Below are 24,136 nucleotides of genomic sequence, written 5' to 3' on the forward strand. Positions count from 1 at the left end.
TGGCGGACACAACATCTTTGTTGGTATGTGGTGCTGAGGATTGAACCCGGGCCGCATGCATGCCAGGTGGGTGCGCTACTGCTTGAGCCACATCCCCAGCCCACTGGCATATTCTTAATATGTAAGTTTAGGTTATTTGTCTTTTAACTTTTCTTTATGCTTTTCTAAATATTTTTTTAGTTGTAGATGGACACATGCCTTTATTTTATTTGTTATTATATTTTTTACAGTGCTGAGGGTAGAATCCAGTGCCCTACATGTGCAGAGTTGCTCTACAACTGAAACATAACCCCAGCCCTTAAAACTTTTCTTTGAACATTTTTTATTTTATTTATTTTTTTAAAGAGAGAGAGAGATAGAGAGAGAGAGAGAGAGAGAGAGAGAGAGAATCTTTTAATATTTATTTTTTAGTTTTCGGCGGACACAACATCTTTGTTGGTATGTGGTGCTGAGGATCGAATCCCGGCCACACGCATGCCAGGCGAGCGCGCTACCACTTGAGCCACATCCCCAGCCCCAACATTTTTGATTTTAGTACCAGAAACTGAACCCCAGGGTGCTTAACCACTGAGCCACATCCCCAACCCTTTTTTAAAAAAATTTTATTTTGAGACAGGGTCTAACTAAGTTGCTGAGACTGCCATTGAACTTGTGATCCTCCTGTCTCAGCTTCCAGAGCTACTGGGATAACAGACATGGGCCATTGCACCCAGATAAAAACTTTTGTTCTAAAGCATTTAAAGCTATACATTGCTCTCTAAAGCACTGCTTAACTTCACCTCACACATCTTTATATACTGTGCTTCGATGTCATTATTAAATATTCATGTTTCCTTTTTGAATTTTTCTATGACCCAAAGACTAATTGGGAGTACGCAGTTTACTTTTCAAACATTTGGGCTTTTTTGGTAGCTTGAATGTTAGTGATTTCTAATTCCTATGTGGTCAAAGAATATAATCCATATATTTCAATCCTTTGAAATTTATTAACACTTTTTAATGGTCTAGCAACCATATCTTGATTCACATTGGATGTGTAATAGAAATGAAACTGTATTCTGCAGTAATTTGGAGTAACATCAATTATTATTCCAATTATATCAGTTATCTGCAATTATCAATTACATCAGGCCACTGTGGGTCAAGAACATTCCTGAATTTGTTGACTTCATCCTGATTTTTTCTCTCTCTCTCTTTTTTTTTTTTTTTAGGTGTGGGGAGATACCAGAGATTGAACTCGGTACACTCAACCACTGAGCCACATTCCCAGCCCTTTTTTGTATTTTATAAGAGATAAGGTCTCACTAAATTGCTTAGCACCTTGATCTTGCTGAGGCTGACTTTGAACTCGACATCCTCCTGCCTCAGCCTCCCAAACTGCTGGGATTACAGGTGTGCACCACCCTGCCTGGCTATCCTGATTTCTTTAAAAAGTTTTCTTCCTCCAGGAGTGCAGAGTTACAGTCTGTGATGTCACCTGCAGTGTCTATAAAGCTTGGCACACAGTGAACCATAAATATTTCTCCATTGTCTGACCTAAAACTTGTAAATCACCCATTCAGTCCATTTGTTTTTGTGACTTTATGCTGGGTGCATAGAAGATGGAGTTAAGAAAGACTTCTCATTTACTTATTCCTCCAGCTATTTATCAAGGGTCACTAAAAGCCCAGAATTGTGCTGGGTGCCGGATATGTTGGGATAAGTGAAATAGCTCCTGTCCTCAAGGAGCTCAGAAGTCAGTGAGTCAGATAAGTGAGGACAGCTGGCTAGGGACATAGCTCAGTTGGTAGAGTGCTTGCCTCGCATGCACAAGGCCCTGGGTTCAGTCCCCAGCACCACCAAAAATGTAAGTGAGGAGCTGATGAAGTGGTATTGCAGTGATGGTGAGGGAAGCTCACTCCAGCTTCAGAAGGTTCAAGGGAGGCTTCTGGCAGGAAGGAAGGGAATTCTAAGTAGAGCAAGTATCATGCATGAAGGGACTTGGATGTATGTAAAGGCTTCATCCTGGGAGCAGTTCCTATGGGGCTGGAATCAGCAACCTGGCATTTTTAATTCATTTGACTCTTGATGGATGATGCCCTCAAAAACCACAGAGGAGTGGGGCTTGGTGGCGCACACCTGTAATCCCAGTGGCTTAGGAGGCTGAGGCAGAAGGATGGTGAGTTCAAAGCCAGCCTCAGCAAAAGTGAGGCGCTAAACAACTCAGTGAGACCCTGTCTCTAAATAAAATACAAAATAGGGCTGGGATATGGCTCAGAGGTCGAGTGTCCCTGGATTCAATCCCTGGTACAAAAAAAAAACAAAAAAAAACAAAAACAAAAACAAAAAAACTACTGAGGAGTCATGGGCAGAGTGAAGGAAAAACAGGGATGGTGAGGGAACCTCAGGCCAGGGGGCTGTTACCACCTGTGGAACAGGAATTATGGAAATTAGTTTCAGAGCGCTTCCTAGAGGCTTCCTTCTCTGCTAGCACTCAGATAATCCACCAAGGCCAAGCTCAACTGCAGGTATAAAGGGGTAAAGCTGTCCTTATGTGTGGCTGTCAGCATCCTGGGGCACAGAGAAATGCGGGGGGGGGGTGTGTGAAGGGAGAACAGTGACTGCCACACACTCACAGAATCCTTGGGTTTTATCTCTGGGGATCACTGACTTCTGGAAGCCAGCCTGCAAATTCCTCGAGGTTCTAAGAAACACAGCAGGCTATGACTCTAGGCCAACCCTACAAAGTGAAGAAGGACCCTTGATGTGGCTCTGATGGGCTGTTTCCATCTCTTAACTGATGACTTGTCTCACCCTGGGAACTTCCCAAGTGCCTTCTGACCTCAGGGTCCTGTTCTCTCCCTTCCATGTCAAACCTCATCTTAAATCCCACTTCCTCAGGTAAGCCCTACTTGATGCCATCCAGCCTAAATTACCAACCCCATCACCATGTACCACCCAGCTTTTACTTCTTGGTGCCCATGGCTACCTGAAATCATGTTAGTGCTAAACTTGCTTGTCTGTTTTTTGTCTCCAAACTAAGACATCGGCATCGTGAGGACATGGACAGTGCTGGTTTAATTCAGTGTGAGATGCTCAGCTAGTGTTGGTTGACTAATTGGGGAGGGGGAGAGTCTCTGTTTGTGTTTAGTCAAGGGGCATGAATTACCCATGTAGATCCTAGAGGTCAGCAGGAATGGAAGAGTATCTCCAAGGGCCCACCCCATCACAGAAACAGTAAGACAACAAAAATGCTTGGAATCAACTTTGTCCGAACTCTGAAAAACAAAAGTTTAGGTAAGCTAGGTGAACGTTCAATCAAGAAAAAGACAACTTGAATGTGACAGGAAAGCTTCACCCCGTCTCCTTCCCCTGCACAGCAGAGATCTTGAAGGGAGCAACCTATGTTCCCAGTATGAGGCCTACTGGGAAGAATCCCCATTCTTCAAGTAAAGTGTCAAGTAAAGTGTCTGACTCAGGTGTCTGTTGAACTCAGAGTGCATTCCTGGTTGAAAGAGTCGCTCAGTGGTAGAGTGCTTGCCTAGCACGTGCCAGGTCCTGAGTTCAATCCCCAACACACACACACACACACACACACACACACACACACACGAAAACAATGAACATGCATAAGAGACATGCGGTCAGGAAAAACCTAAGAGGCTAAACCCAGAAACTCAGGAGGCCGAGGGAGGAAAATTTCAAGTTCCAGGCCAGCCTGGGCAACATAGCAAAACACCGACTCAAAATAAAAAATAAAAAGGTTTGGGGATATATAGTTAGTGCCCCTGGATTCAATCCTCAGTATCTCGCATACATATATGCACACACAAACACACACAGACACACACATAAAAAAAGAAAGAAAAGGAAAGATAAAATAAAAAAAGAAAGAAAGAACAGATGAACCCAAAGGATCCTAAGAACTCATCTCTGGCTGATCTCTAGACCAACTGTGAACAAGAAGTGAAGGCTAAGATAGAGGCTAAATGCCCTTACTAATCACTGGAGTACTGCAGCACAGATTCACAAGGACTGAGAGTTTCTGTTTGTTCTTTCTTTTGTCTGCATAATAAACCAAAAAACTCTAGCAACTAACAACATCATAAGATTGGCAAGACATGAATAAATATTTCTCCAAAGAAGATACACAAATGACCAACACAGCCATGAAAAGATGCTCAACATCCTTAGTCATTAGGGAAACCAAAATTAGATCACTTACACCCATTAGGGTGATATAATAAAAATGAAACAGAAAATAACAAGTGTTGGTGAGGATGTGGAGAAATTTTGGAACCCTTAGATTCACAGAGTGGTTTTATTTCATTGAACAAACATTGTGGATTATTGAGTTTTTGAGATCATGTTCCAGGCAGGGCAGGGCCACAAAAGCCAGCAACCCCAGCAATTTGAGAGGTAGAAGCAGGAGGATCACAAGTTTAAGGCCAGTCTCAGCAATTTAATGAGACCCTGTCTTAAAATAAAAAATAAAAAGGGGGCTGGGTGAAGTGGTGCATGCCTGTAATCCCAGCAGTTTGGAGGCTGAGATAGGAGGATGGCGAGTTCAAAGCCAGACTCAGCAATTTAGCAAGGCCCTAAGCAACTCAATGACACTTTGTCTCTAAATAAAATACAAAAAAAAAAAAAAAAAAAAAAAAAGGGGCTGGGATGTGGCTCAGTGGCCCTGGGTTCAATCCCTAGTACCAAAAAAAAAAAAAAAATAAGAAATGAGGGCTGGGAATGTAGCTTAGTGGTAGAGCACTTGCCTAGCATGCTTAAGGCCCCTGGTTTCTATCCTAGTACTGAAAACAAACCAACAAACAAAACACATTTCAGGCCAGGTATGTTGGTGTGCACTGCAGTGACCAGTGACAGCTACTGGGAAGGGATAAGGTAGGACGATCTCTTGAGCCCAGGAGTTTGAAGGCATCCTTGGCAACATAGCTAGACCCTGAATCAATAAAATAATCATGTTCCAATCACATATATGTTAGAAGGAATGGAAAAATGTAGCTACTGTAGAATATACTTAGGTAGTTCTTCAAAAAGTTCAACATACAATTACCATATGACCCAGCAATTCCACTTCTAGAAAGAAGATACTAAAAAATACTTATACATATGTTCACAACAGCATTATTCACCACAGCCAAAAGATGACACAACCCCAATGTCCATCAATGAATGAATGGATACACATTATGGTATACGCATACTATGGCATATGGCTCAGCCATGAAAAAGAAACATGCTATGTGAAAGAAGCTAGATACAAATGGTCACATTTTATATGATTCAATTTCTATGGACTTTCTAGAGTAGGTTAAATCCATAGAGGTAGAGGTGGTTGCCAGGGGCTGGGGTGAGGAGGAATGAGGAATAAGCACTTAAAGGACGTGGGGATTCTTCTTGATGAAATATACATCTTTTTTGGTGTGGGGATTGGATCCTGGCATGATTCCACTGAGATACATACTATTTTTGATTTTGAGATGTAGTCTCACTAAAGTGCTGAGGCTGGCCTCCTACATGCTTTTTTCCTCGGTCAGCCTCCTGAGACTGGGATTACAGGCATGCACCACTGCACCTGGGTATGATGAAAATATTTTGGAACTACATAGAAGTGACAGTTACACAACACGGTGAATCTATTAAATACCACTGAATGTTCTCTTTAAAGTGGCTAATCTAATGTAATGTGAAGTGATGCTGGGGATTGAACCCAGGGCCTTTTGCATGTGAGGCAAGCACTCTACCAACTGAACTATATCCCCAGCCCTGAATTTTAGTGCATTTTTAAAGAATCCATTAAATAAAATAAAAAACAGGAATTACCTACTCTCTGCTGCTACTTTAAAATGTATAAGCAGTGCATCTAAATAAAAGAAAAAAATCTTGGCACTGAGAAAAGGAATAGTGTGTATATAAACTTTGACATTACAAATTGATGCTACTTCCTCATATTCCCCACATACAGGAAAGAGCTGACAACATCTAGCTTTACTTGAAGAGTAATTATCACCAGCTGCCAATCTCTTTCAGTCAGTCCATCATGGAAGACTAAAGATTTCCATTTAAACATCGTTGGTTTTTTTTTTTTTTTTTTTTTGAAACCAAGGGTGCTTTCCCACTGAGCCACATCCCCATTTTTTAAAAAATATTTATTTTTTAGTTGTAGTTGGACACAATATCTTTATCTTATTTATTTTTACCTGGTGCTGAGGATCGAACTCAGGGGTCCTGCTTGCGAGGCGAGCGCTCTACCACTGAACCACAACCCAACACTATCCCAAACCTTTTTGAGAGGATGCCTCATTAAGTTGCTTACAGCCTCCCTAAATTGCTGAGGCTGGCTTTTAAACTCAAGATCCTCCTGCTGGGATTACAGGTGTACGCTACCACACCTGGTGTTGAAAATATTTTATCAGCTGAGGCTGGCTTTGAACTAGTAATCCTCCTGCTTCAGCCTCCGGAGTCACTGGGATTTCAGGTGTGTGCCAGCATGCTTGGCTAACATTTTCTTCATATATTTAGAGGTAGATTCCGTTTGGCCTGATGACTTCCTTGGTGGCCTCCAGATTCTCTAAAGCCAGGCTGAAAGCGGTTAAACGACAGGCTGCTCAATGGAGGACAATAAACCAGGAACCAAGTAAAAATTATTCACTAGCTTAAAATTTGCCAAGCACTATAATGCAAAATAAGCACTTGGCAAGCACCATCTCTGTCCCCACAGCAGCCCAATGGGACAGCTATTATTCACAGCTGGGGTTATCATTACCCCCCTTTTGCAGACAAGAAAACTGAGGTTTAGCAGGTCGATCGCCTTAAGTGAAGGGTGGAGTGAGGTTTGAATTAGGCAATCTGGCTCCCAGGCCCATACTTTCACCTCTTCTCACCATGGCTGTGGTTTTCCTGACCCAGAGCCTTGAGTTTATGTGCGGGTCCTGTAGTTAAGACCCATGGGATGCAAACTGAAGCCACGTCGACTTGAAGCAAGGAAAGCCAAGCGCTCATTATGGTCAAACCTCCAACCTCCTTTCACTGAATTCTCACAGCCCTTCTAAGGGTTGGGCGCATCATAACCCCCAATTTAAAGACAAAATTGAAAGTTATGGCCTAAGGTGCAAACAGAATGGGAAGTGGGGCGTCAAATCTCGGGGGAGGCGGCCCATACTTAGTAACCAACAATAACATTAGAGGCTCAATAGTGAAGCCTCTATGCCCAGCCGCAACGAAGATAAGCGAGCCCTACGGGTCGCGCGCAGGAACATGTCAAGCAACCCGGGTCCGCTCTGTTCAGACTAGACTGACCAACGGTCGCGGCGCCGTGTACTCTGGGAAAACCTCAGCAAGGCGCTTTAGAAGGACCCGGGCCACCTCTACCTTAGTTGTCTTAACTAAGGCCTGCGAAATATGTGCCATCATGGCGCTTAGTTTTGTTATTCCCCATCCCGAACGACTGAGTCTACAGTTTTAGGCCTTTCAGAAAAAAAGTCTCTCGGTTGAGTCTTTTCACTCGCATATGGCATTTATCCGGACAGCTCCTCTCTCAGGGGGTCCTTCCCAGTTCCCTCAGCAGCTGTCAGTCAACACTAAGTGGCTACCAATGAGCTCCGCGAAGTAGCAGAGTGGGCAGGGCTATCCCTTAAAGGAGCCGTGACCCGTTTGCAGACCAGAGGGTGACCCGGATGATGGCGGCCGGCTCGGCCCTATTCCTGGCCCTGTGGCTGCTATTGCCGCCAGTGGGGGTGGGAGGGGCAGGGCCCCCACCGATCCAGGACGGTGAGTTCACGTTCTTGTTGCCTGCGGGGAGGAAGCAGTGCTTCTACCAGTCCGCGCCGGCCAATGCAAGCCTCGAGGCCGAGTACCAGGTAGAGGGTCCCGGACCCTGGAACTAGTGGGGGCCAGGGGAAGGGGGCGTGGCCAAGCAGCCAGGCAAGGCGTGCATTAAATCGGGAAGCGGGAGGAGCCATTGCATGACGCGGGGGCGGGGCTAGGAAGCGCTTAGCCGGACAGCGTGGCGCGTGGGAGCGGAAGGGGTGGGGATAATGAAGAAGGTGGGGCTACGGTGAGACTGCTGAGGGGGCGGGGCCAATAGGAAGTAAAGGAAGGCATTCAGGGCCGGACCGTCGCGAGTGGGCGTGGCCATATTATATGTAGACTAAAATAAAGGGAGTGGTCAACGTGAGGGTTTCTCGGGAGATTGATTTAAAGGAAAGCAAGGCCCTGGCATCTCAGTTGGAGCAGTGCCAAGTAAAGCCGGCGAGGTAAACATCGATCAAGGACTTTTGACGGGTATGGCCTGATGAAAAAATCCACCCTGAGGCTGTCAAATCAGTGAGGACTACGGCAGGGCAAAGGGTGCAGCTAGAGGGGCAGTTGGGAGGCACGACCCGCTTGTAGGTATAGGTGTCAGCACTCAGGCCCTCGGTGGTCTATGTGCATCTGGGCAGGTTGATTCAGCCGGGAACGTGAGTTGTAGGTGCCCTTGGTGTACTCCTATTCTACCCATTCTTACCTGCCCCTTAGGTGATCGGAGGTGCTGGGCTGGATGTGGATTTCACGCTGGAGAGCCCTCAGGGTGTGCTGTTGGTCAGCGAGTCCCGAAAGGCTGACGGGGTGCACACGTGAGTTAAGTCTTGCTCCCTGCCTGGGTTCAGTTACAGCCCTGCCCCTCCGTAGGGGCCTCGGGTTACTGCCCTACCTGCCCTAGAGTCCCTCTTGCTGGCACTAATGGTCGCGTCTGTGTGTCTGTCTGCCCAGTGTGGAGCCTACAGAGGCGGGGGACTACAAGCTGTGCTTTGACAACTCCTTCAGCACCATCTCCGAAAAGCTGGTGTTCTTCGAGCTCATCTTTGACAGCTTGCAAGACGATGAGGAGGTAGAGGGCTGGGCAGAGGCTGTGGAGCCAGAGGAGATGCTGGATGTCAAAATGGAGGACATCAAGGTGCGACCAGGCTGAGCTGGGCTGCGTTTTTTGGCATTTATCAGCAGAGTATTCTACTCTTTCTTGATTTGACTGGTGTCTCCCTCTTGGCCTGACTCTGACTCACCTACATAGTGCTGCCCCACCTTAATATTTTAACTTAATGTCAGTTTAAATAATAGCTCATTTCTACGAGTAAATGCTGTTCTAAGGCTAAATAATGCATAGTTATGTCACAAATAACTCATATATCAAGTCTCCAAACCACCTCATGAATTAGGGGCTGTGCTGTCTCCCCATATTATAGGTAGTAAAACTGAGACACAAAATGGTCAAGTAGCTCATACAAGACCACACAACTAGCCACTGTGAGAGCTGGCATTTGAACCCAGGCAGTGTGACTTCAATAATCTTTTTCCTTTTTGATATTGGAGATTGAGCCCAGGGGTGCTCTATCACTGAACTACGTCCCCAGCCCATTTTATTTTTTAAGATGGGATCTCCCTATGTTGCCGAGACTGGCAAGTTGAACTTGCAGTTTTCCTTCCTCAGCCTCCCAAACTTCTGGGATTACAGGAGTGTGACACTGTACCTGGGTGCAGCAAATATTCTGTTAATCACTAGTAAATATGTTCCATATACTTGTATCTAGACATTCAACTTTTTTTCTTTTTCTTTTCTTTTTATTTTTTGGTACTGGGAGTCCAACTGAGGATCTTAAGCATGCTAAGAAGGCACTCTACCACTGAGCCTTCTTCCATTGCCCTACAAATTCAACTTCCACAGTAATGCTGAGGTTAATAGAAGAGTGAACAGAGCTGGATGTGGTGGCATGTGCTTGTAATTTCAGCTACTTGAGGCTGATGCAACAGGATTGCAAGTTTGAGACCAGCCTCAGCAATTTTGCAAGACCCTGTCTCAAAATAAAAATGGCTGGGGATGTAGCTCAAAGTAGAGCACTCTTGAATTCAGTCTCCAATACCAAAGGTGGGGGCAGTGCAGAGAGTGAACTGAGGCCTTTAGGTTATTTAACTTGCTTATAGTCACACAGCCAGTGAGGGGCAGAGTGAGGATTCAGACTTAGGCAGTCTGGCCAAGTTGTGTGTCCCCAGTTCTCTTTCTTGCCCAACATGGCCTTGCTCTTTTCCTCATTTTATTGGAGGCCTGACTCTGTCCCTCACTCTGCAGGAATCCATCGAGATCATGAGGACCCGGCTGGAGCGCAGCATCCAGATGCTCACACTGCTGCGGGCCTTTGAGGCTCGGGACCGCAACCTGCAGGAAGGCAACCTGGAGCGGGTCAACTTCTGGTCAGCTGTCAATGTAGCAGTGCTGTTGCTGGTGGCCGTGCTGCAAGTCTGCACGCTCAAGCGCTTCTTCCAGGACAAGCACCCGGTACCCACGTAGCCCCTGCCCTGGAGGACAAACTGGAAAAAAGGGGCAGCCAGTGTGAATTGGGGTTTTTTCCCCATGTAGTTTCCTGCAGGAGGGGAGGCTGTGCAGTGAGCACCACAAGTGTGGCCCTGTGCATCTCCTTTCCTGGGTTGTGCAGAGAGCACCGCTGGCTTGCAAACCTGGGCCCCCCAAAGGGGCAGTTCAGCGTCTGCTTCTACTTTCCTGGAAATTGTGCATGGTGGGTGACGCAGCATTGGAATGCAACCCTTGGATTTCCTGGCCCTGCCTCCTGTAAATGTGCCTTAGCTCAAGTCTTCCAGCCTGCATCAGCACTACCCAGAGTGGGACAGGCCCAGGAAGCCAACTTCCCCGAGCCCCCATCTGGGCTCCCCAAGCCAGCTTGTGGTGGGAGGGTGCCTGCTACTTGTGGGACCCTAAGCCTTAGTTTTTCTCCTAGGCTGGGGGCGTCCTGCTCATGTCAGGGGTTGAAAAGGAGACAGGGCTGCAGATTTCTTGCCAGGATAGTCACTTTATTTGACAGGAAGAGGCCCTGGCCCCTCGGCCCAGCGGGGGGCCTGCTGAGTGTGAGGTCTGGTAACAGAACTCCAGGAGAGGGTCTGCAGGACCACCCACCCCTCCCTGTGCAAGGGGCCCAGACAAGGCTGAGGGGTGGTCTGGCCAAAGCCTGTGCAGGAGCCCCAAGGAACAAAGGGTGGTCCGGCCTGCATACTGGAGTCAATAAATTATGGTCAGAAAATCTCACAGAGCCTGGTGACTGGGGCTCAGGGACACCAGCTGGGACAGACCTGCCCCCAAGAGGGCAGCCAGGCAGGCGGGAGGGATCTCCCACGAAGCTCAGAAGAAAGGTCGGGCGGGAGCCGATGGAGGTGGTCGCCTGGGCACAAAAGAAAAATCAGAAAGCAAAGTTTAACTGTGTCCCGGGCTGGGCAAAAAGGCCTGGGTCCCCCAAGAGGGCAAGAGAGGGAGAAGAGGGACCTGGAGGGGTCAGACCATGCAGGGTCTGGGTAGCAGCTGGGATTCCTGTTCTACCTCAGCACTGGGTCACCTGCAGCAGCCAGGCGTGGGGCTGGGGGCTTGGGGGTGAGCGGGGAGTATCTGTTCTGATTCTGGGGTACTGAGGAAGGTGAAAGCTCTCCCTTGGTGTCAGGCTTCCTCCAGAAAATATGACTGCCCAAGAGCAGAGCAGAGCAGAGCAGAGCCCCTGCTAGGTGAGGTTTCAGGGCTCCTCATGGAAGGGAAAGGGGTCCCGGTGAGAGGCCCAGGAGAGGCTAGGCTACAACCTCAGCCTGAACACCGACACAAAAGGCCCACACAGCAGCCACCAGAAGGTTCTTCCCTTTATTTTAGTTTATTAATAGGATACAGAGTGCAGGCACTTACAGTGGTCAAACCCAGAAAGGAGTGAGCAAGAAGTTCTGCTCTGAGAGAGGTGCCTGGGGCCCGCCTGGTAGGAGGAGGCCTGACGGGAGCTGAGAGACTCCCAAAGCCTCCACAACCCACACAGAGCCCAAGCCCCCCTGAGGGTCCCAGAAGAAGGAGGGCACCCAGAGAGGAAAGAGTGAGGCTGGCCTGGGCTGAGAGTTCCAGGCCTGCTGAAGGCACCTCTGGCAGCCAAGCCCCGGCTGGGCTCAGGCTGGGCTCAGGCTGTGGTTAATATGGCCTAGGAAGGAATATGTACAACTTGGGCCCGGTGGGCAGTCCTGCGCCCACCGGGCCTGGCTTCTGCTGGGGAACTCCCAGTGAGAGAGGTGGAAATACTCCTTGTCCCACAAGGACTAGGGGATACAGATGCCCTTGGCACCCCGGCTTCCAGAAAGCCTGTTCCTATATGAATATCTCCGGCCAGAGAAGCTCCTGGCAGAGTCCCTGCTACCACAGCCGGGATCCCTCATTCGAGTTGGTATCCAAGGTGGTTACTCCTGCTGCCACCCTGAGACCCTACCCCGCAAAGTGCAGTGCCCTGGAACCCCCTTGCCTGGGGCTCCGGGGCCCCTTCATTCTAGTGTCCAGTCCAGAATGGGGGCCAGGCCAGCCCGGGACTGGGGCCAAGTTTAGGGAGGAAGAGGCAGGGGTTGCCCACGGGAGCCTGGTCCCAGAATAGGGGCAGGAGGGCCAGGGGCAGCAGAGGGGCCCAGACCACCGAAGCTCCTGCACCGCGGGTACGTGAGGACCCCCGAGGAAATGCCCCCTGTGTGGCCTAGTCGAGCAGGGAGGGCTCGGCTGGGCGGATAATGGTGGGCCGGCTGGGCGCAGCAGGGGGTCTTCTGCTGCAAAGAGAATAAAGACAGATGGGAAGGGGGAGAGGGTAGTGAGGCTAGAAGCAGGGCAACTATTGAGGACCCAGCCCACCCCAGCCCAGCCCACCCCAAGGTGTTCCCAGTAATGGGTACACCATAGACTGCTCAAGTACCAGGAGGGAGTTGACAAATCCTGGCATTTGTCTGTTGGTGTCATAGTCACTGGCTTGCTGTGTGACCCTGGGCATGTCCCCTGCCCTCCCTGGATCTCAGGTTCTTCACAGAAGTGGGAAGAACAGAGCTGGCCCACAGGGTGGGTGGGGGTGAGTGAAGCCTGCAATGGCTGGCGCGGGCATTTGTCCTCAGTAGGGAAACAGAGGTAAATGGTATTCACAGGCACCCAGGGCAAGGGGTGCCAAGCTACATGGTGGCCCGCTACTTAGGTCTAAAGGACGAGCCAAGAGCTCTGGAGTCACCCTGATTCTACCACTCTGACTCTGGGCAAAGGACTTGGCCTCTCTGGGCCTTCATTCCCCAGGATGGTGACAATTCTTCCACTCCCTGCTTAGAGCATGGCAGAAGATCTTTAGGAGGGAGGGAGTCAGATTCGAGAAGAGACCCCAGTGCGCAGGCTGGGGGCTCTACATGATAGGTAGCCAGCGGGGTCCAACCTTACCTGGGCACTCCAGGGGGTATCCCAGGGGGAATCCGTGCTGGCCGAGATGGGATCTGAGGTGGGGCTGAGAAGGGATCATTGTTGGCAAACACACTCTGAGGTCCAGGCCGAGATGGAATGGGGGGCGCTGAGAAGGAGCCTGCGACCCCCACAGGCACGGGAATCAAAGGTGGCCCTGGTGTGGGACCTCTCACTGCAGGGGGCCGGCCTGGCGGGTGCACGCTTGACACAGGTCGGCGCTGTGGAGTGGGGCTGTGAAGGAATGGGGAGAGGCTGTGAGGTGAAGTGGGGAGGTGTGAGCATCGGCCATGACAGTGTGGCACTGGGGGCCCAAACTCTGGGGGCTTCTGGCCACAGAGGCATCAAAGGTATAGGGAGATTCTCTGCCCTTCCCTAGACCTGCTCAGCAATGACTCTTCCCACCCACAGCTGGAGCCATGCCCCGGCGTTGCCTCCCCTCTGCCACCAAGGGCTCCGGCTTCCCTGATGTTATGCCTACACCCTAAAGGGCATTTACCACTTAGCAGCTCCCACTTGGACCCCCCGTGGCCTCTGAGCCACCCTCGTAGCCAAAGACCCTTCTAGAATCCAGTTGTACTGCCTCCAGATGCTGCAGAACCAGCAAGCCCCTACGTGGGCTCCCTGCTGAGCCTGGGCACCCATTTCTCCCCAGACCTGGAATCTGGGTTCTCTTTCTAAGGAACTCTGTGGTGCTGTAAGGTCTCAGCAGAGCAACTATCTTTCCTGTGTCCCTGCCTGGTATCCCCAAACCCCATGCAGATAGGTATTGGTTCTACTAACAGCTCTGCTGGTGGGGTATGCTGGTTAGGACCCCCCCGCCCCCCCCCCCCCGCCTGCCTGTTTTCTTCTCTGTCCCAGGAGGCTAACCCCTATGGCCAGCATCACCCAGACCTCTTTCTCTCAGAAGGGCTTAACTAATAGAAAGCACCAGAAGGCAGAAAATCAGGAAAATGAGGAGTCAGGATTATATACATGCAGCTTCTACCCACTCCAGCCCTGACTGGCACCTTGAACCCACCTCTTCCCTTGTTTCTTCGGGCAGGACAGCAGCTCAGCCCTGGGTGTTGTGCCATCTAGGGTTGGGCCCCTTCACCCTTCCTACCCTTTCGTTGTGCCCCATTTCCTGCCAGGACCCTGAAGGATATGTGGATGGACCTGGGCACCCACAAGCAGCAGCTTCTGCTGCATGCAGGGGAAGAGTCTCCCAGACCTGTGGCTGCTGGTGCTCTGGAGCCAAGTATCGTCAACAGGTGGGGGCACGGGAGTGGACACAGTGCTGGTACTGATGTCCCCAATAATGTTGAGTGCCTCTTTGAGTGCATGGTACATGCGCAGCATGTCGTCCCGCCGCTGGGCCTGGTCGGCTGACTCTTCCATAAGGCTGCTCTGGTCTGCTGACGAGTATAGGTAGGCCAGCAGCTCGTGGTGAATGAAGGCCTTCGTCTGGAGACAAAGGTTGGGAGGTCATCACCCCAGCCAAGAACTCAGTGGCTCACCATGACTGAAAACCACCCTTTACCTAGAACAGAGATTCCTTTGGCTTTTTCCCCCCTTTTGCTTTCTGCAGTATTAGAAATTGAAACCAACACAAGCTGGGCAAACACTCTACCATTGGGCTGTATCCCCAGACCTTTTTGAGACTGGGTCTCACTAAGTTGTCCAGGCTGGCTTTGAACTTGTGACCCTCATGCTTAGCTAGGATTACAGGCATGCACCATGTGCTTAGCCTGGTTTTTCCTTTACACTGGAGTGCATAGCTGGAAGTGTGTCTGGTAAGCTTTCTATCCAGCTGTCTGCCGAGTCTCTCAGGGGTGCTTTCAAAATGCTCTTCCCACCTTCACAAGATTCTTGTTCAATTTATTTCTATTATTATTATTTTTTTGAAGTCCTGGGGGATGGAACCCAGGGCCTCATGCATGCTAGGCAAGTGCTCTACCACTGAATCATACCCCAAACCCTTATTGTAGTATCTTATCCCTCTGTATCTTTTCTCTCATCATACCTTTTCTTTGCATTTTTTTAATCAATTTTTTGTAGTTGTAGATGGACAGTATGCCTTTATTTTATCTGTTTATTTTTATGTGGTGCCAAGGATTGAACACAGTCCCTCACATATGCTAGATAAGTGCTCCACCACTGAGCTCCATCCCCAGCCCTTCTTCCTAGTACCTTATGCCTTTATCGATATCTTTTCTCCCATTATATCTTTTAATTGCTTTTCTTTAAACACTACCAGTTTTTGTTTATTAATTTTATACTTGTTCGAGGGTAGGACAAATTTAGGTAAGGTGGGAGTATTCAGGCCACAGACTTCTTAGAGATGGGAATACAGGGTTTAGACAAAGCGCGCAAGCGCAGTGTTAGCTCCAATTACCTGATTAAATGGAACCAGGAGCCCAGTGTGGCCTGCAATCCAGGTTCCAATGTTATGACTCATTCTAATTTGAATTTTGCACTCACGTTGTTGATCATGAGGTGCATGATGGTCTTTGGCATGAGGTCGCGGATGGACTTGTTGATGATGGCCACGTAGGAGTCTACCAGGTTGCGAATGGTCTCCACCTGCCGCTCCAGCTGCGGGTCCATGGAGAAGGTGTTCTCCTGAGCCCCATCCTCATTCTCTGCCTGCAAAAGGGAGCAGAGGTGGTGGGGGGTGACTAAGGCCTGAGGTGATTGTAGTGAGTTGCCTTTCTTTGGGTACTGCTTGCCATGTACCACCAATATCCAAACACCCCTGGTTGTCAGGGGCCCTGACATCCTGTAGGTCCTTTCCGCCCCCAGATCCTTTCCCCTAGTTGTGGTAACAACGTATTTGGAGACCAAATGCATCCATGCTCATTCCACCTCAAGGATGGGAAGAGAGAAGAGGACCACGCAGATGGGACCCAAGTCCATGGAGATCCTTGACTGTAGCAGCTTCAGTTGAAAACTTTTGGGATTCTGATGACAAGCTGATCCCATCTCTGCTTTTCTTGCTTAAGTGGGCGTCAGCTACACACCTTCAGAGAATCCTTGTACACAAGGTCTAGTAATGACCTGCCTCCTTCCTCTCCCAGATGGGTCAGCTCATCATAAGGAGTGTTGGGTGGGTAGGGCAGGGCGGCTCCTCACCTGATCCTTCTCAGGGTAGACCCCAGCACGTAGGAATGAAGCCTTCCAGCTGTCCACATCTTCCTGGGAATCACAGGCTAGCTCGATCTGCCGCAAATCCTTATAGACATTCCTGGGGCAGGAGGAAGGGGCATGTAGCTTGACCCTGCCCATGGACTTGACTGACCTCTAAAAGGTGTGAGCTCTGGGGTCTCTCTGCCTGAGCAGGGACTCAAACCTGACCTGGGCTCCAGCATGGCTTCACCACCTTCCTCCTTGATGCTGAGGGGTCACTGTGAGTTAGTGTGTCCAGCACGTAAACGGGACCAGGCATAGAGCACAGGCCCAGGGAGGGCCTGGTGGAGCAGTACCTCTGGCTTTGGATTTTGTTGCCAACTCTTTTCCTGGGAACTTCCCGTACCCTTCATTTGAGTTCTCCTGTGGGAGCCAAAAGCTGTCAAAAAGCCCCAAAGTGGGCATGTGTGTCATAACACCTACCTTTGGGTTGGGAAGCTCCCAATGAGGAAGCCTACAGAGGTAACTTCCACCAGAACTTTCTGTGACAGTGGATTTTTTTTTTTTGTACCAGGAATTGAACCCAGGGGTGCTTAGCCACTGAGTCACATCCCCAGCCCTTTTAATTTCGAGAAAGCACCTTGCTAAGTTGCTGAGGCTGGCTTTGAAGTTGCAATCCTCCCACCTCTGCCTCCCGACTGCTGGGATTACAGGTGTGCGCCACCACGCCCGTCAGTGGGAATGTTCTGTACTGTCCGTCCAATGTGGCAGCCTAAGGTGCAGGCAGCTTCTATAAAATGCCTTTTTTTTTAAAATAAATATTTTTTAGTTGTAGTTGACACAATACCTTTATTTTATTTATACGTGGTGCTGAGGATCGAACCCAGGGCTTCGCACATGCCAGGTGAGCGTTCTACCACTGAGCCATAATCCCAGCCCTAAAATGCCTTTTTTAATTTTTATTTTTTGCAGTGCTGGGGATCGAATCCAAAAACTCATCTACTGTAGGTAAGTCTCTATCACTGAGCTCAACACCCTGACTCTGCCCCACCAAGGAGGCTTCTGAACACTAAGAATGGGGCCAGAGCGACCACAGGAATGAATTTTTCATTTCATTTCATCCTTTGCATGTAAATAACTGCCAGTGGCCATTGCACATCAGAGGTCTAGCATGTATGTGGTTGAGTCCCAGGAGTGGGTACAATGGGAACTCCAAGGACAGTACCAAGACGCCTGGCAAGGCTTGTGCAAGTTGGTGGTAGAAGCAGAGCACCAAGGACTTGAGAAGCAAGACAGGAGGGACTGTGTTTTTCAAGTGCTCTATGGGTCAGAAACTTCGGTGTCACATGGCACACATGCCAGCCTGTTCCACAAACAGTTAGGGCTGAGGCAGCAAGTGACCCTAAAGTTCTCAAGTGAGTGCTGGCCCTGAGGTCAGCCATGGCTCCATCACAGAGCTCTGACCAACCAGCGTGGGCAAGTGGTTGCCCTGAAAGAGTCTGGAGGGAGTCAGAGGGAAGGGGCGGGTCTTTGTGGCTCTTCTCCTGTCTGCTGCTTTACAATGGCTGGAGTTTGGGTGGCCCTCTTGGACACAGAGATGGGAGCCATGCATCCAGGAAGTCTGGGAAACAAGAAGTGGGGTCTGGGCCCCAATACCTAGAGCTGCCTCTCTTCCCTTTAGACTTAATTTCTGTAACTACACAAGGAAATGTTTATCTTGTTTCTATTACTATTCTGGGTGCCTTGGTTCCAGTCTTAAAAGATACTTCTGGTAACACTGTCACCCCTGTCCAGGGAGGCGCAGGGCTCCCAGGCAGGATGGCTGCCTTGTCTCTTGCGGCCAGGAAGGTGAATCTAAAAGGTTTTGGGCCCTGGCTGCTGGCCAAGCTGGGTCTCAGAGGTGCAGGCCAGCTAGCCCAGGACAGAACTTTTCTTTCAGAAAACAGGAGACAGCTGGAGCGGGTGGGATGAGCAGTGGGGCGATGGTGCTGGGGCCAGCAGGGAGGACACCAGGGCCCACTGGCTGGTCACACAGAAACACCAGGCCTTTGCTAATAGCTGCTCCCCTACTCAGGTAGGTCCTAAGAGCTTCCTGGGTCCTCCCTCATCTCTGTCTTCCCTTGAAGGGGGACTCATATGCTTTCAGGACTGTTTTCTTTCTCCTGTTCTTCCCTTTTTGTGGAACTAGGATGAAATCCAGGGCCAGGCACACACTAGGCAAGCGCTCTAGCACCAAGCTACGCCCCCGGCTGACTTGATTTTAGGACTCTGAATCCCATCCGTGTAGCAGCAACTCCCCAGTTCACATCTCTGCCTGAGACTCATTCCTGGACACCACGTTTTGCATCTCCCTCGCCTCCCACTTACTCTGAAGGTGTCTCCCAGGCCTCTCCCTCAGCAAGGTCCCAGCTGAGCTGCTGACCAAGCCCAAACCTGCCCTACCTCACTGCCCGCTTTAGCCCTTAGCAGCAGCTGAGGCCCAAGTCCCCAGGCTTGCCATCAGTGTCTCGCTCATGCCTGTCCAAGAGGATTTCATCAGCTCTACTTCTACCTGGAATCTGCTCCTTCCTCCTCCACATCCTTGGCTCCATTACCTCCCACCTGGCCCCACCCCGCCCCAGGTTCTCTCCTTGCCCACCCACCAAGGGTTGCCCCACAACTACCAGAGGGCGCCGGTGAGGACCACAGCCGGTTCCCTGTGGTCCCTCTGCTCCCCACGCCTTCGCTGACTCACCTCATCCCCATCTCTGACCAGAGGTCTTCCCTGACTACTCCTCAGAAACACCCGGTGTTTTTTCTGTTTCTCACCCTACTTCCTTTCTGGAAGGAAAGGAAGGGACTGCTGGGAGCAAGCACTCAGTGCACGCTGTTGAAAGACTAGGAACGAGGCCATTTGTCTGCATCCCAGGCCTCCCAGGCCCTGCGGACCCCTTACCTCTGCTCTGTGTTGAAGATGGCAAAGACGTGCTTGTTGGACATGAAACCTTTTTCCACATCACGGATTTTGAGGTTGTCCAGGGGCAGCATGTACTTCTTCTCCTTTTCCTGAGGGCAGAGGGGACAGGAGTCATTCTGGGATGTCCAGCAACATGAGGAAGTTTAAGCCAGAATGCTCGGCCAGGGCTACTGCCAGCATGTGGCACTTCCCATGCTCCTGACTTTATGTGAATTAACTCATCTGCCAGAGCTCTCCCCCTTACTCTCTCCTTCTGACACTCAGGACATTCCAAGGGGGTTCCCTCCCCAGGACCTTTGCCTCTATGCCAATGGCCTTGAACTATGAGGGTTTCTTTTGTCTACCTCAAGTCTTTATGCAGAAGGGACCCTCATGGGCTGACCCTACCCCACACCCCCATGAGCCTTGCTTTTAGTGACCCACGTGATAGCTTGTATGTCACCTGGGCTGGCTCAGTAGTTCCTGGAGGACGGATGCCCATCTATTTTGTTCAGTGAGGACATGAAGAACCCACCCCCCCAACCCCCAGTGAGTGAATGGAAGCACTTCCCAAAGGGCCTAGCAGTGAGCTATCATGATGATCCCATTTTACAGGGAGAGAGACTGAGGCACAGAGGGGCAGGCAGAGGTGGGGGCAGGTTGGGTTCTACATGCTTCACATGATCCCAGAGCTGGAAATCTGATGCCTGGGCGTCATCCGTGGTTTGTTGTTGTTTGGATTGGTACTGGGGTTGAACCCACTAAGCCACATTCCCAGCCCCTTTTATTTTGAGACAGGGTCTCACTAAGTCACCCAGGTTGGCCTTGAACTTGTGATCTCGTTGCCTCAGCCTACCGAGTGGCTGGGATTACAGGCATGCATTTCATGCCTGGTTGTCAGTTGGTTTGTAAGGGTGGCCCCCTTCAGGGAGTGCCCACCAAGTGTCGGGCATGGCAGTTCCATAGGCTGCTGGGGAGGAAGCTCAGAGGTGTGACCCTCCGCCTGCAAGTCACAGCTGGAGGTGGCACCATAACACCTGTATAACCCACAAATATCGACTACGCAGTTACTCTGTGCCCAACACGGGACTGAGCCCCTTCAGTGGTGTCACTTGCTGCTGTATTGGGTTGGAACCCAGGGCCTGTGTATGCTAGGCAAGCGCTCTACCACTGCACCCCACCCGGCCCCTGAACCAATCTTCTATAGCAGGGAACCAAAGCAGTCAGGGTCCCTGATTCCCACATGCATGTGACCCACAGCAGCACAGAGGTCCCAGTGACCAAGGCCATGTGCTGTTCATCTATCAGCTCGTGGAACCTTCTCCTTCAATCTCCTTAGGATGACACTGTGCTCAGTGAGGAAAGCTGGCTGTCAGGGGCACACAGCAGGTGGTGTGGGCCACTGTGGGACTTCACGAGCCATGTCCACCTGACACACAGCTGGGTTCTCTCTGCGGTTCTCCTTTCTTCAGCACTCAGATGTCTTTAGAAACTTTTTGTCACATGTCCTGTCTCCATATTGTTGAAAAGCCCCAGAATGAAGTTCTGAATTCAAGAGCAGCCACAGAGATGGAAGGGAAGGGAGCTAGGGGCTGCCCCTCAGGCAGAGAGTCAGGACTTAGGTGGGGCTGGCCGCAAGGGGGCCTGGCTGAGGCCAAGTGCCATCTCTACCCCTTCCTGACTGTGTGCCCTTGAACACGTCTCTTCTCTCGCCTGTGCCATGGTTTCCCCATTTGTCAACGGAAGCACTTGAGTTCCATACTCATGACAGGAAGTGAGGATTGCTGACATGGCAAAGCCCTAGTGGCATGCCCACTGAGGCTCCAGGGGTTTTCTGCTGGTAGGACTGGCTCCAGGGCCAGCCCCCAGGGTTCTGGGCAAGGATTCAGGGCACAGCACAGACAGAGGGGCCTACTGGCCACGAGACAGGAGGACACTGAGAGCCCAGGGGAAAGACAGTATCCAAGAAAGTCTGTCAAGGGCTACTGCAGACAAAACAGGGCACACAGGGCCCAGGGCCTTCCGCCTTCTTGGGGAAGGGCTTAGGGCTTTAGAGGGGGCCAGGGTTGGGGCCTTCCTGGAGGTTTGTGGAAGGGCCTCTGTGACCCCTGCCCCATCTTGTCATAAGGCAGGAAGCTCCCAGCCACCAGCCAGGCCAAGCAACTGAGTCAGAGGCCTTCCTGGCTCCTAGCGAGACACCACATCTGGAACTGTTTATAGTGTGATTCCGCCCAGAACTCGGTGGCTGCCTTCCTGCGACTGCCAGCACATGCGCGTGCGCACACACAAACGCACGCACACACACACACATACACACACACAGAACACAGGCACACACAGACATAGAGGAGTGCTGGCACCCCTCCCCCACCCCAGAGATCTGCGCACAGGCCACCGACCCAACCCTCCCTCCCACCAACCTCCTCCCCCACCCCCTCCTTTGGATTTCCTGAAAACCCACAACTTTCTCCAGATGTGAGCCGGCTGCAGCCTTGCCACGTCAGAAGAGACGACAGAGCAGTCTGTCGCAGGAGGAGCCGTGGCTTTCTCGCCTGTTCAGAGGAGCAGAGGCATGGCCTCGCGTGGTGGCCCTGCCATTGCCGTGCTGGGGGCCCAAGGGATGAATAGCCGGCCCCGCCATCCCAGTGTTCAGACTAGTGTTCAGGAGGCTCTGGATGTGTACAGTAGTCTGCACATTGGTTAGGCTGGGCTTGGGCAAGCGGCTCTTCAGGATGGCCCCCGCCGGTCCCTTAAACTTATTGCCACCCCCAGAGTGAGGCACACCTTGAGGTAAGTGTCACCTTCCACAGTCCTGTTTCCCACTGGGTTGGAGACTTAACTGAAGATTCTGGAGCAAAGAAGAAGGGTCTGGGGGGAGACGAGGTGCTGGATAAAGGCCAAGGGAGCACTGGGCTTGGGGGTCTCTAGCTGGATTGTTCCCCTCTCTCCCCTTCCGCTGTTAATGTCTCCTCATTTATTTGGGAAATAAAGAAATTCTGACATCTTGCCTCTCACCAAAGCTTTTCTACAAAAGTGGCCTGGCCCTTGGGGGTGACTGCTAGGATCCCCAATGTGGGCAGTGGTGCAGGGAGGGGGTAGTACTTTGTGCCTGTCCCTTCTGGTCTTAGACTGCTTTGTGTCTGGGGCACACACAGGGCCCCTTTCACGGGTCTAGCTGGTTCTCATTACCACCAGCGCCTGACCCTCCTCCCAACCCTGCCCCTGCTTCCAGTCTGGGGCCTCCAGGGAGGGTAGGAGGCTCCTGCTTAAAATGCCCCCCAACGAGGGAAAATCAAAGGGCCCTTCCTCAAGGTACAGAAGAGGAGCTCGTAAACTTGGACTTGCAGCGCGGCCACACGGTGACCTGCCCAGTCTAGGCTCCGACCCAGCAGCCGCACCGTGGCACCCTGCCCGGGGCCTGGTCTTTCCATGGGCAGAACCCAGAAGATCCGCACACCCCCAAGACAATGGAGGGCAGGGGCCAGCCCCGGTTGACTTTTTTCTGTTGTGCAGTGCTGGAGATGGGACTCCAACGCCTTGCCGTCTCGGCCGCTCCAGCCTGGTCCTGCCCTGGGGGACCAAAGACCCTAGACAGCTGACATTCCACAGAGCAGACTGGGTTTCAGACTGGTGGCAAAAAGAGGGGGGGGGGGAATATAAAAGGGCCGTCCCCACCCCCTCACCCGGCCATTTTGAGGAGTGATGGATCCCATAGCCTCTGGAGCTGCTTATTCTACTACTTCTCCGTCTTTTTTTTTTTTTTTTTTTGCAGTATTGGTGATCAAACCCAGGGGTGCTTTACCACTAAGCTACATCGCTAGCCTTTTTCATTTTCAGACAAGGTCATACTAAGTTGCCCATGCTGGCCTCAAACTTGTGACCCTCCTGACTCAGTCTCTCCAGTAGCTGGGATTACAGGCTTGCACCACCACGCCTGGCCAGACCCATGGTTTCTTGAGGAATGGATGGCAGGGGGCGGCGGTGGGGGTGGGTGGAGGGAGGCCAGACCACACCCAGTCTTGACCTGCTTCTACATGTCAACCTTGTCAGGCTTGCTGGGCCTGGAGTTCTGGAGGGTTCCAGGTATACCCCAGAAATTCTTGTGGTAGCTCTATCGACCCCACCACCCTGGGATTAGAACAGTCCCCAACAGGGTCCCTCAGGGGGCACAGGGCTCTGAAGGCTCCAGGAACTGTCCAGGGCTGAGTGTGTAAGCCTCGTGTGAAGAGGGATGACCACCTTTCACACCAATACCTTCCCCTGCAGTAACTGTATCCAGCCTGAGCTACGGGGGAGTGGCTTGAACACAGGGGCAGCTGTCCCTCAGGTCAGCTGGCATGTGCTCACAGACGGTCATAGGCCAGGGGTGTCCACCACACAGGGACACATCTCTGCACTGTGCTAAGGGGGCAAGTCACTATTCAGAGTCTCAATTTTCCCAACTGGCATTTGAGGGGTGACAGTGCCATGCCTAAGGCAGGCCTGAGACTTTGCTGAGGAAAGGGAGGAGGGTGCCTTGTGTGGGGACTCAGTGACTTCTCCTAGCCCTGGAACTGCCACAGGGAGGGGGCTGCATAAATGTGCAGGCCCTCCCACTGCTGCTTCTGGGCCAGCCGGGGCCCTCAAGGAGGCTCCAACTGCCTCCTCTCTAAGGTTGACTGGAAGGACACAAGGCTGGGCCCAGGCCAGCCTGTCCCCGAGAGACCCCCAGAGTAGTGCGTTTCCATTCGGCCTCCTCCCACTCTAGAAGTGATCAGAGAAGCCTGGCTTCATCATGGAGGACACCTGGTGTGCTGTCATTGCTGTGCCATCCCAGGGACCACGGGCACTGGCTAGCT

At 51.2% G+C, this 24,136-nt stretch overlaps 2 protein-coding genes and 1 non-coding gene across 16 annotated transcripts in view; 1 reads left to right on the forward strand and 2 right to left on the reverse strand.

The window, feature by feature from the left end:
* Positions 1-5,683: 5,683 nt before the first annotated feature.
* Trnav-cac (transfer RNA valine (anticodon CAC)) lies at positions 5,684-5,756 on the reverse strand. Its single transcript has one exon. It is a non-coding gene; the product is annotated as a tRNA-Val (tRNA).
* Positions 5,757-7,648: 1,892 nt separating this feature from the next.
* On the forward strand, positions 7,649-11,065 carry Tmed1 (transmembrane p24 trafficking protein 1). Its single transcript, XM_026399777.2, has 4 exons — positions 7,649-7,853; positions 8,512-8,609; positions 8,746-8,929; positions 10,097-11,065. The coding sequence occupies exons 1-4, from the start codon at positions 7,671-7,673 to the stop codon at positions 10,313-10,315; spliced, it is 684 nt and encodes a 227-aa protein (XP_026255562.2). The 5' UTR covers positions 7,649-7,670; the 3' UTR covers positions 10,316-11,065.
* A 51-nt stretch (positions 11,066-11,116) lies between these two features.
* Dnm2 (dynamin 2) overlaps positions 11,117-24,136 on the reverse strand; it is an 88,493-nt gene continuing 75,473 nt past the window's right edge. For 4 of the 14 annotated variants that reach the window (XM_026399776.2, XM_026399775.2, XM_026399773.2 and 1 more), the window contains 6 exons: positions 19,299-19,408; positions 16,370-16,481; positions 15,719-15,883; positions 14,469-14,701; positions 13,238-13,489; positions 11,117-11,198 (listed from right to left, as the gene is read on the reverse strand). In XM_026399776.2, the coding sequence (XP_026255561.1) occupies positions 11,159-11,198; positions 13,238-13,489; positions 14,469-14,701; positions 15,719-15,883; positions 16,370-16,481; positions 19,299-19,408 (912 nt within the window). In that variant the 3' untranslated portion in view covers positions 11,117-11,158. Of the gene's footprint in view, positions 11,199-11,244; positions 12,592-13,237; positions 13,490-14,468; positions 14,702-15,718; positions 15,884-16,369; positions 16,482-19,298; positions 19,409-24,136 lie in introns of those variants that run through there. The other 10 variants (XM_026399767.2, XM_026399761.2, XM_026399768.2 and 7 more) reach the window with 6 other exon arrangements.

Source organism: Urocitellus parryii, chromosome 3 (genome assembly GCF_045843805.1).
Source record: "Urocitellus parryii isolate mUroPar1 chromosome 3, mUroPar1.hap1, whole genome shotgun sequence".
In the NCBI taxonomy this organism is placed as follows: domain Eukaryota; kingdom Metazoa; phylum Chordata; class Mammalia; order Rodentia; family Sciuridae; genus Urocitellus; species Urocitellus parryii.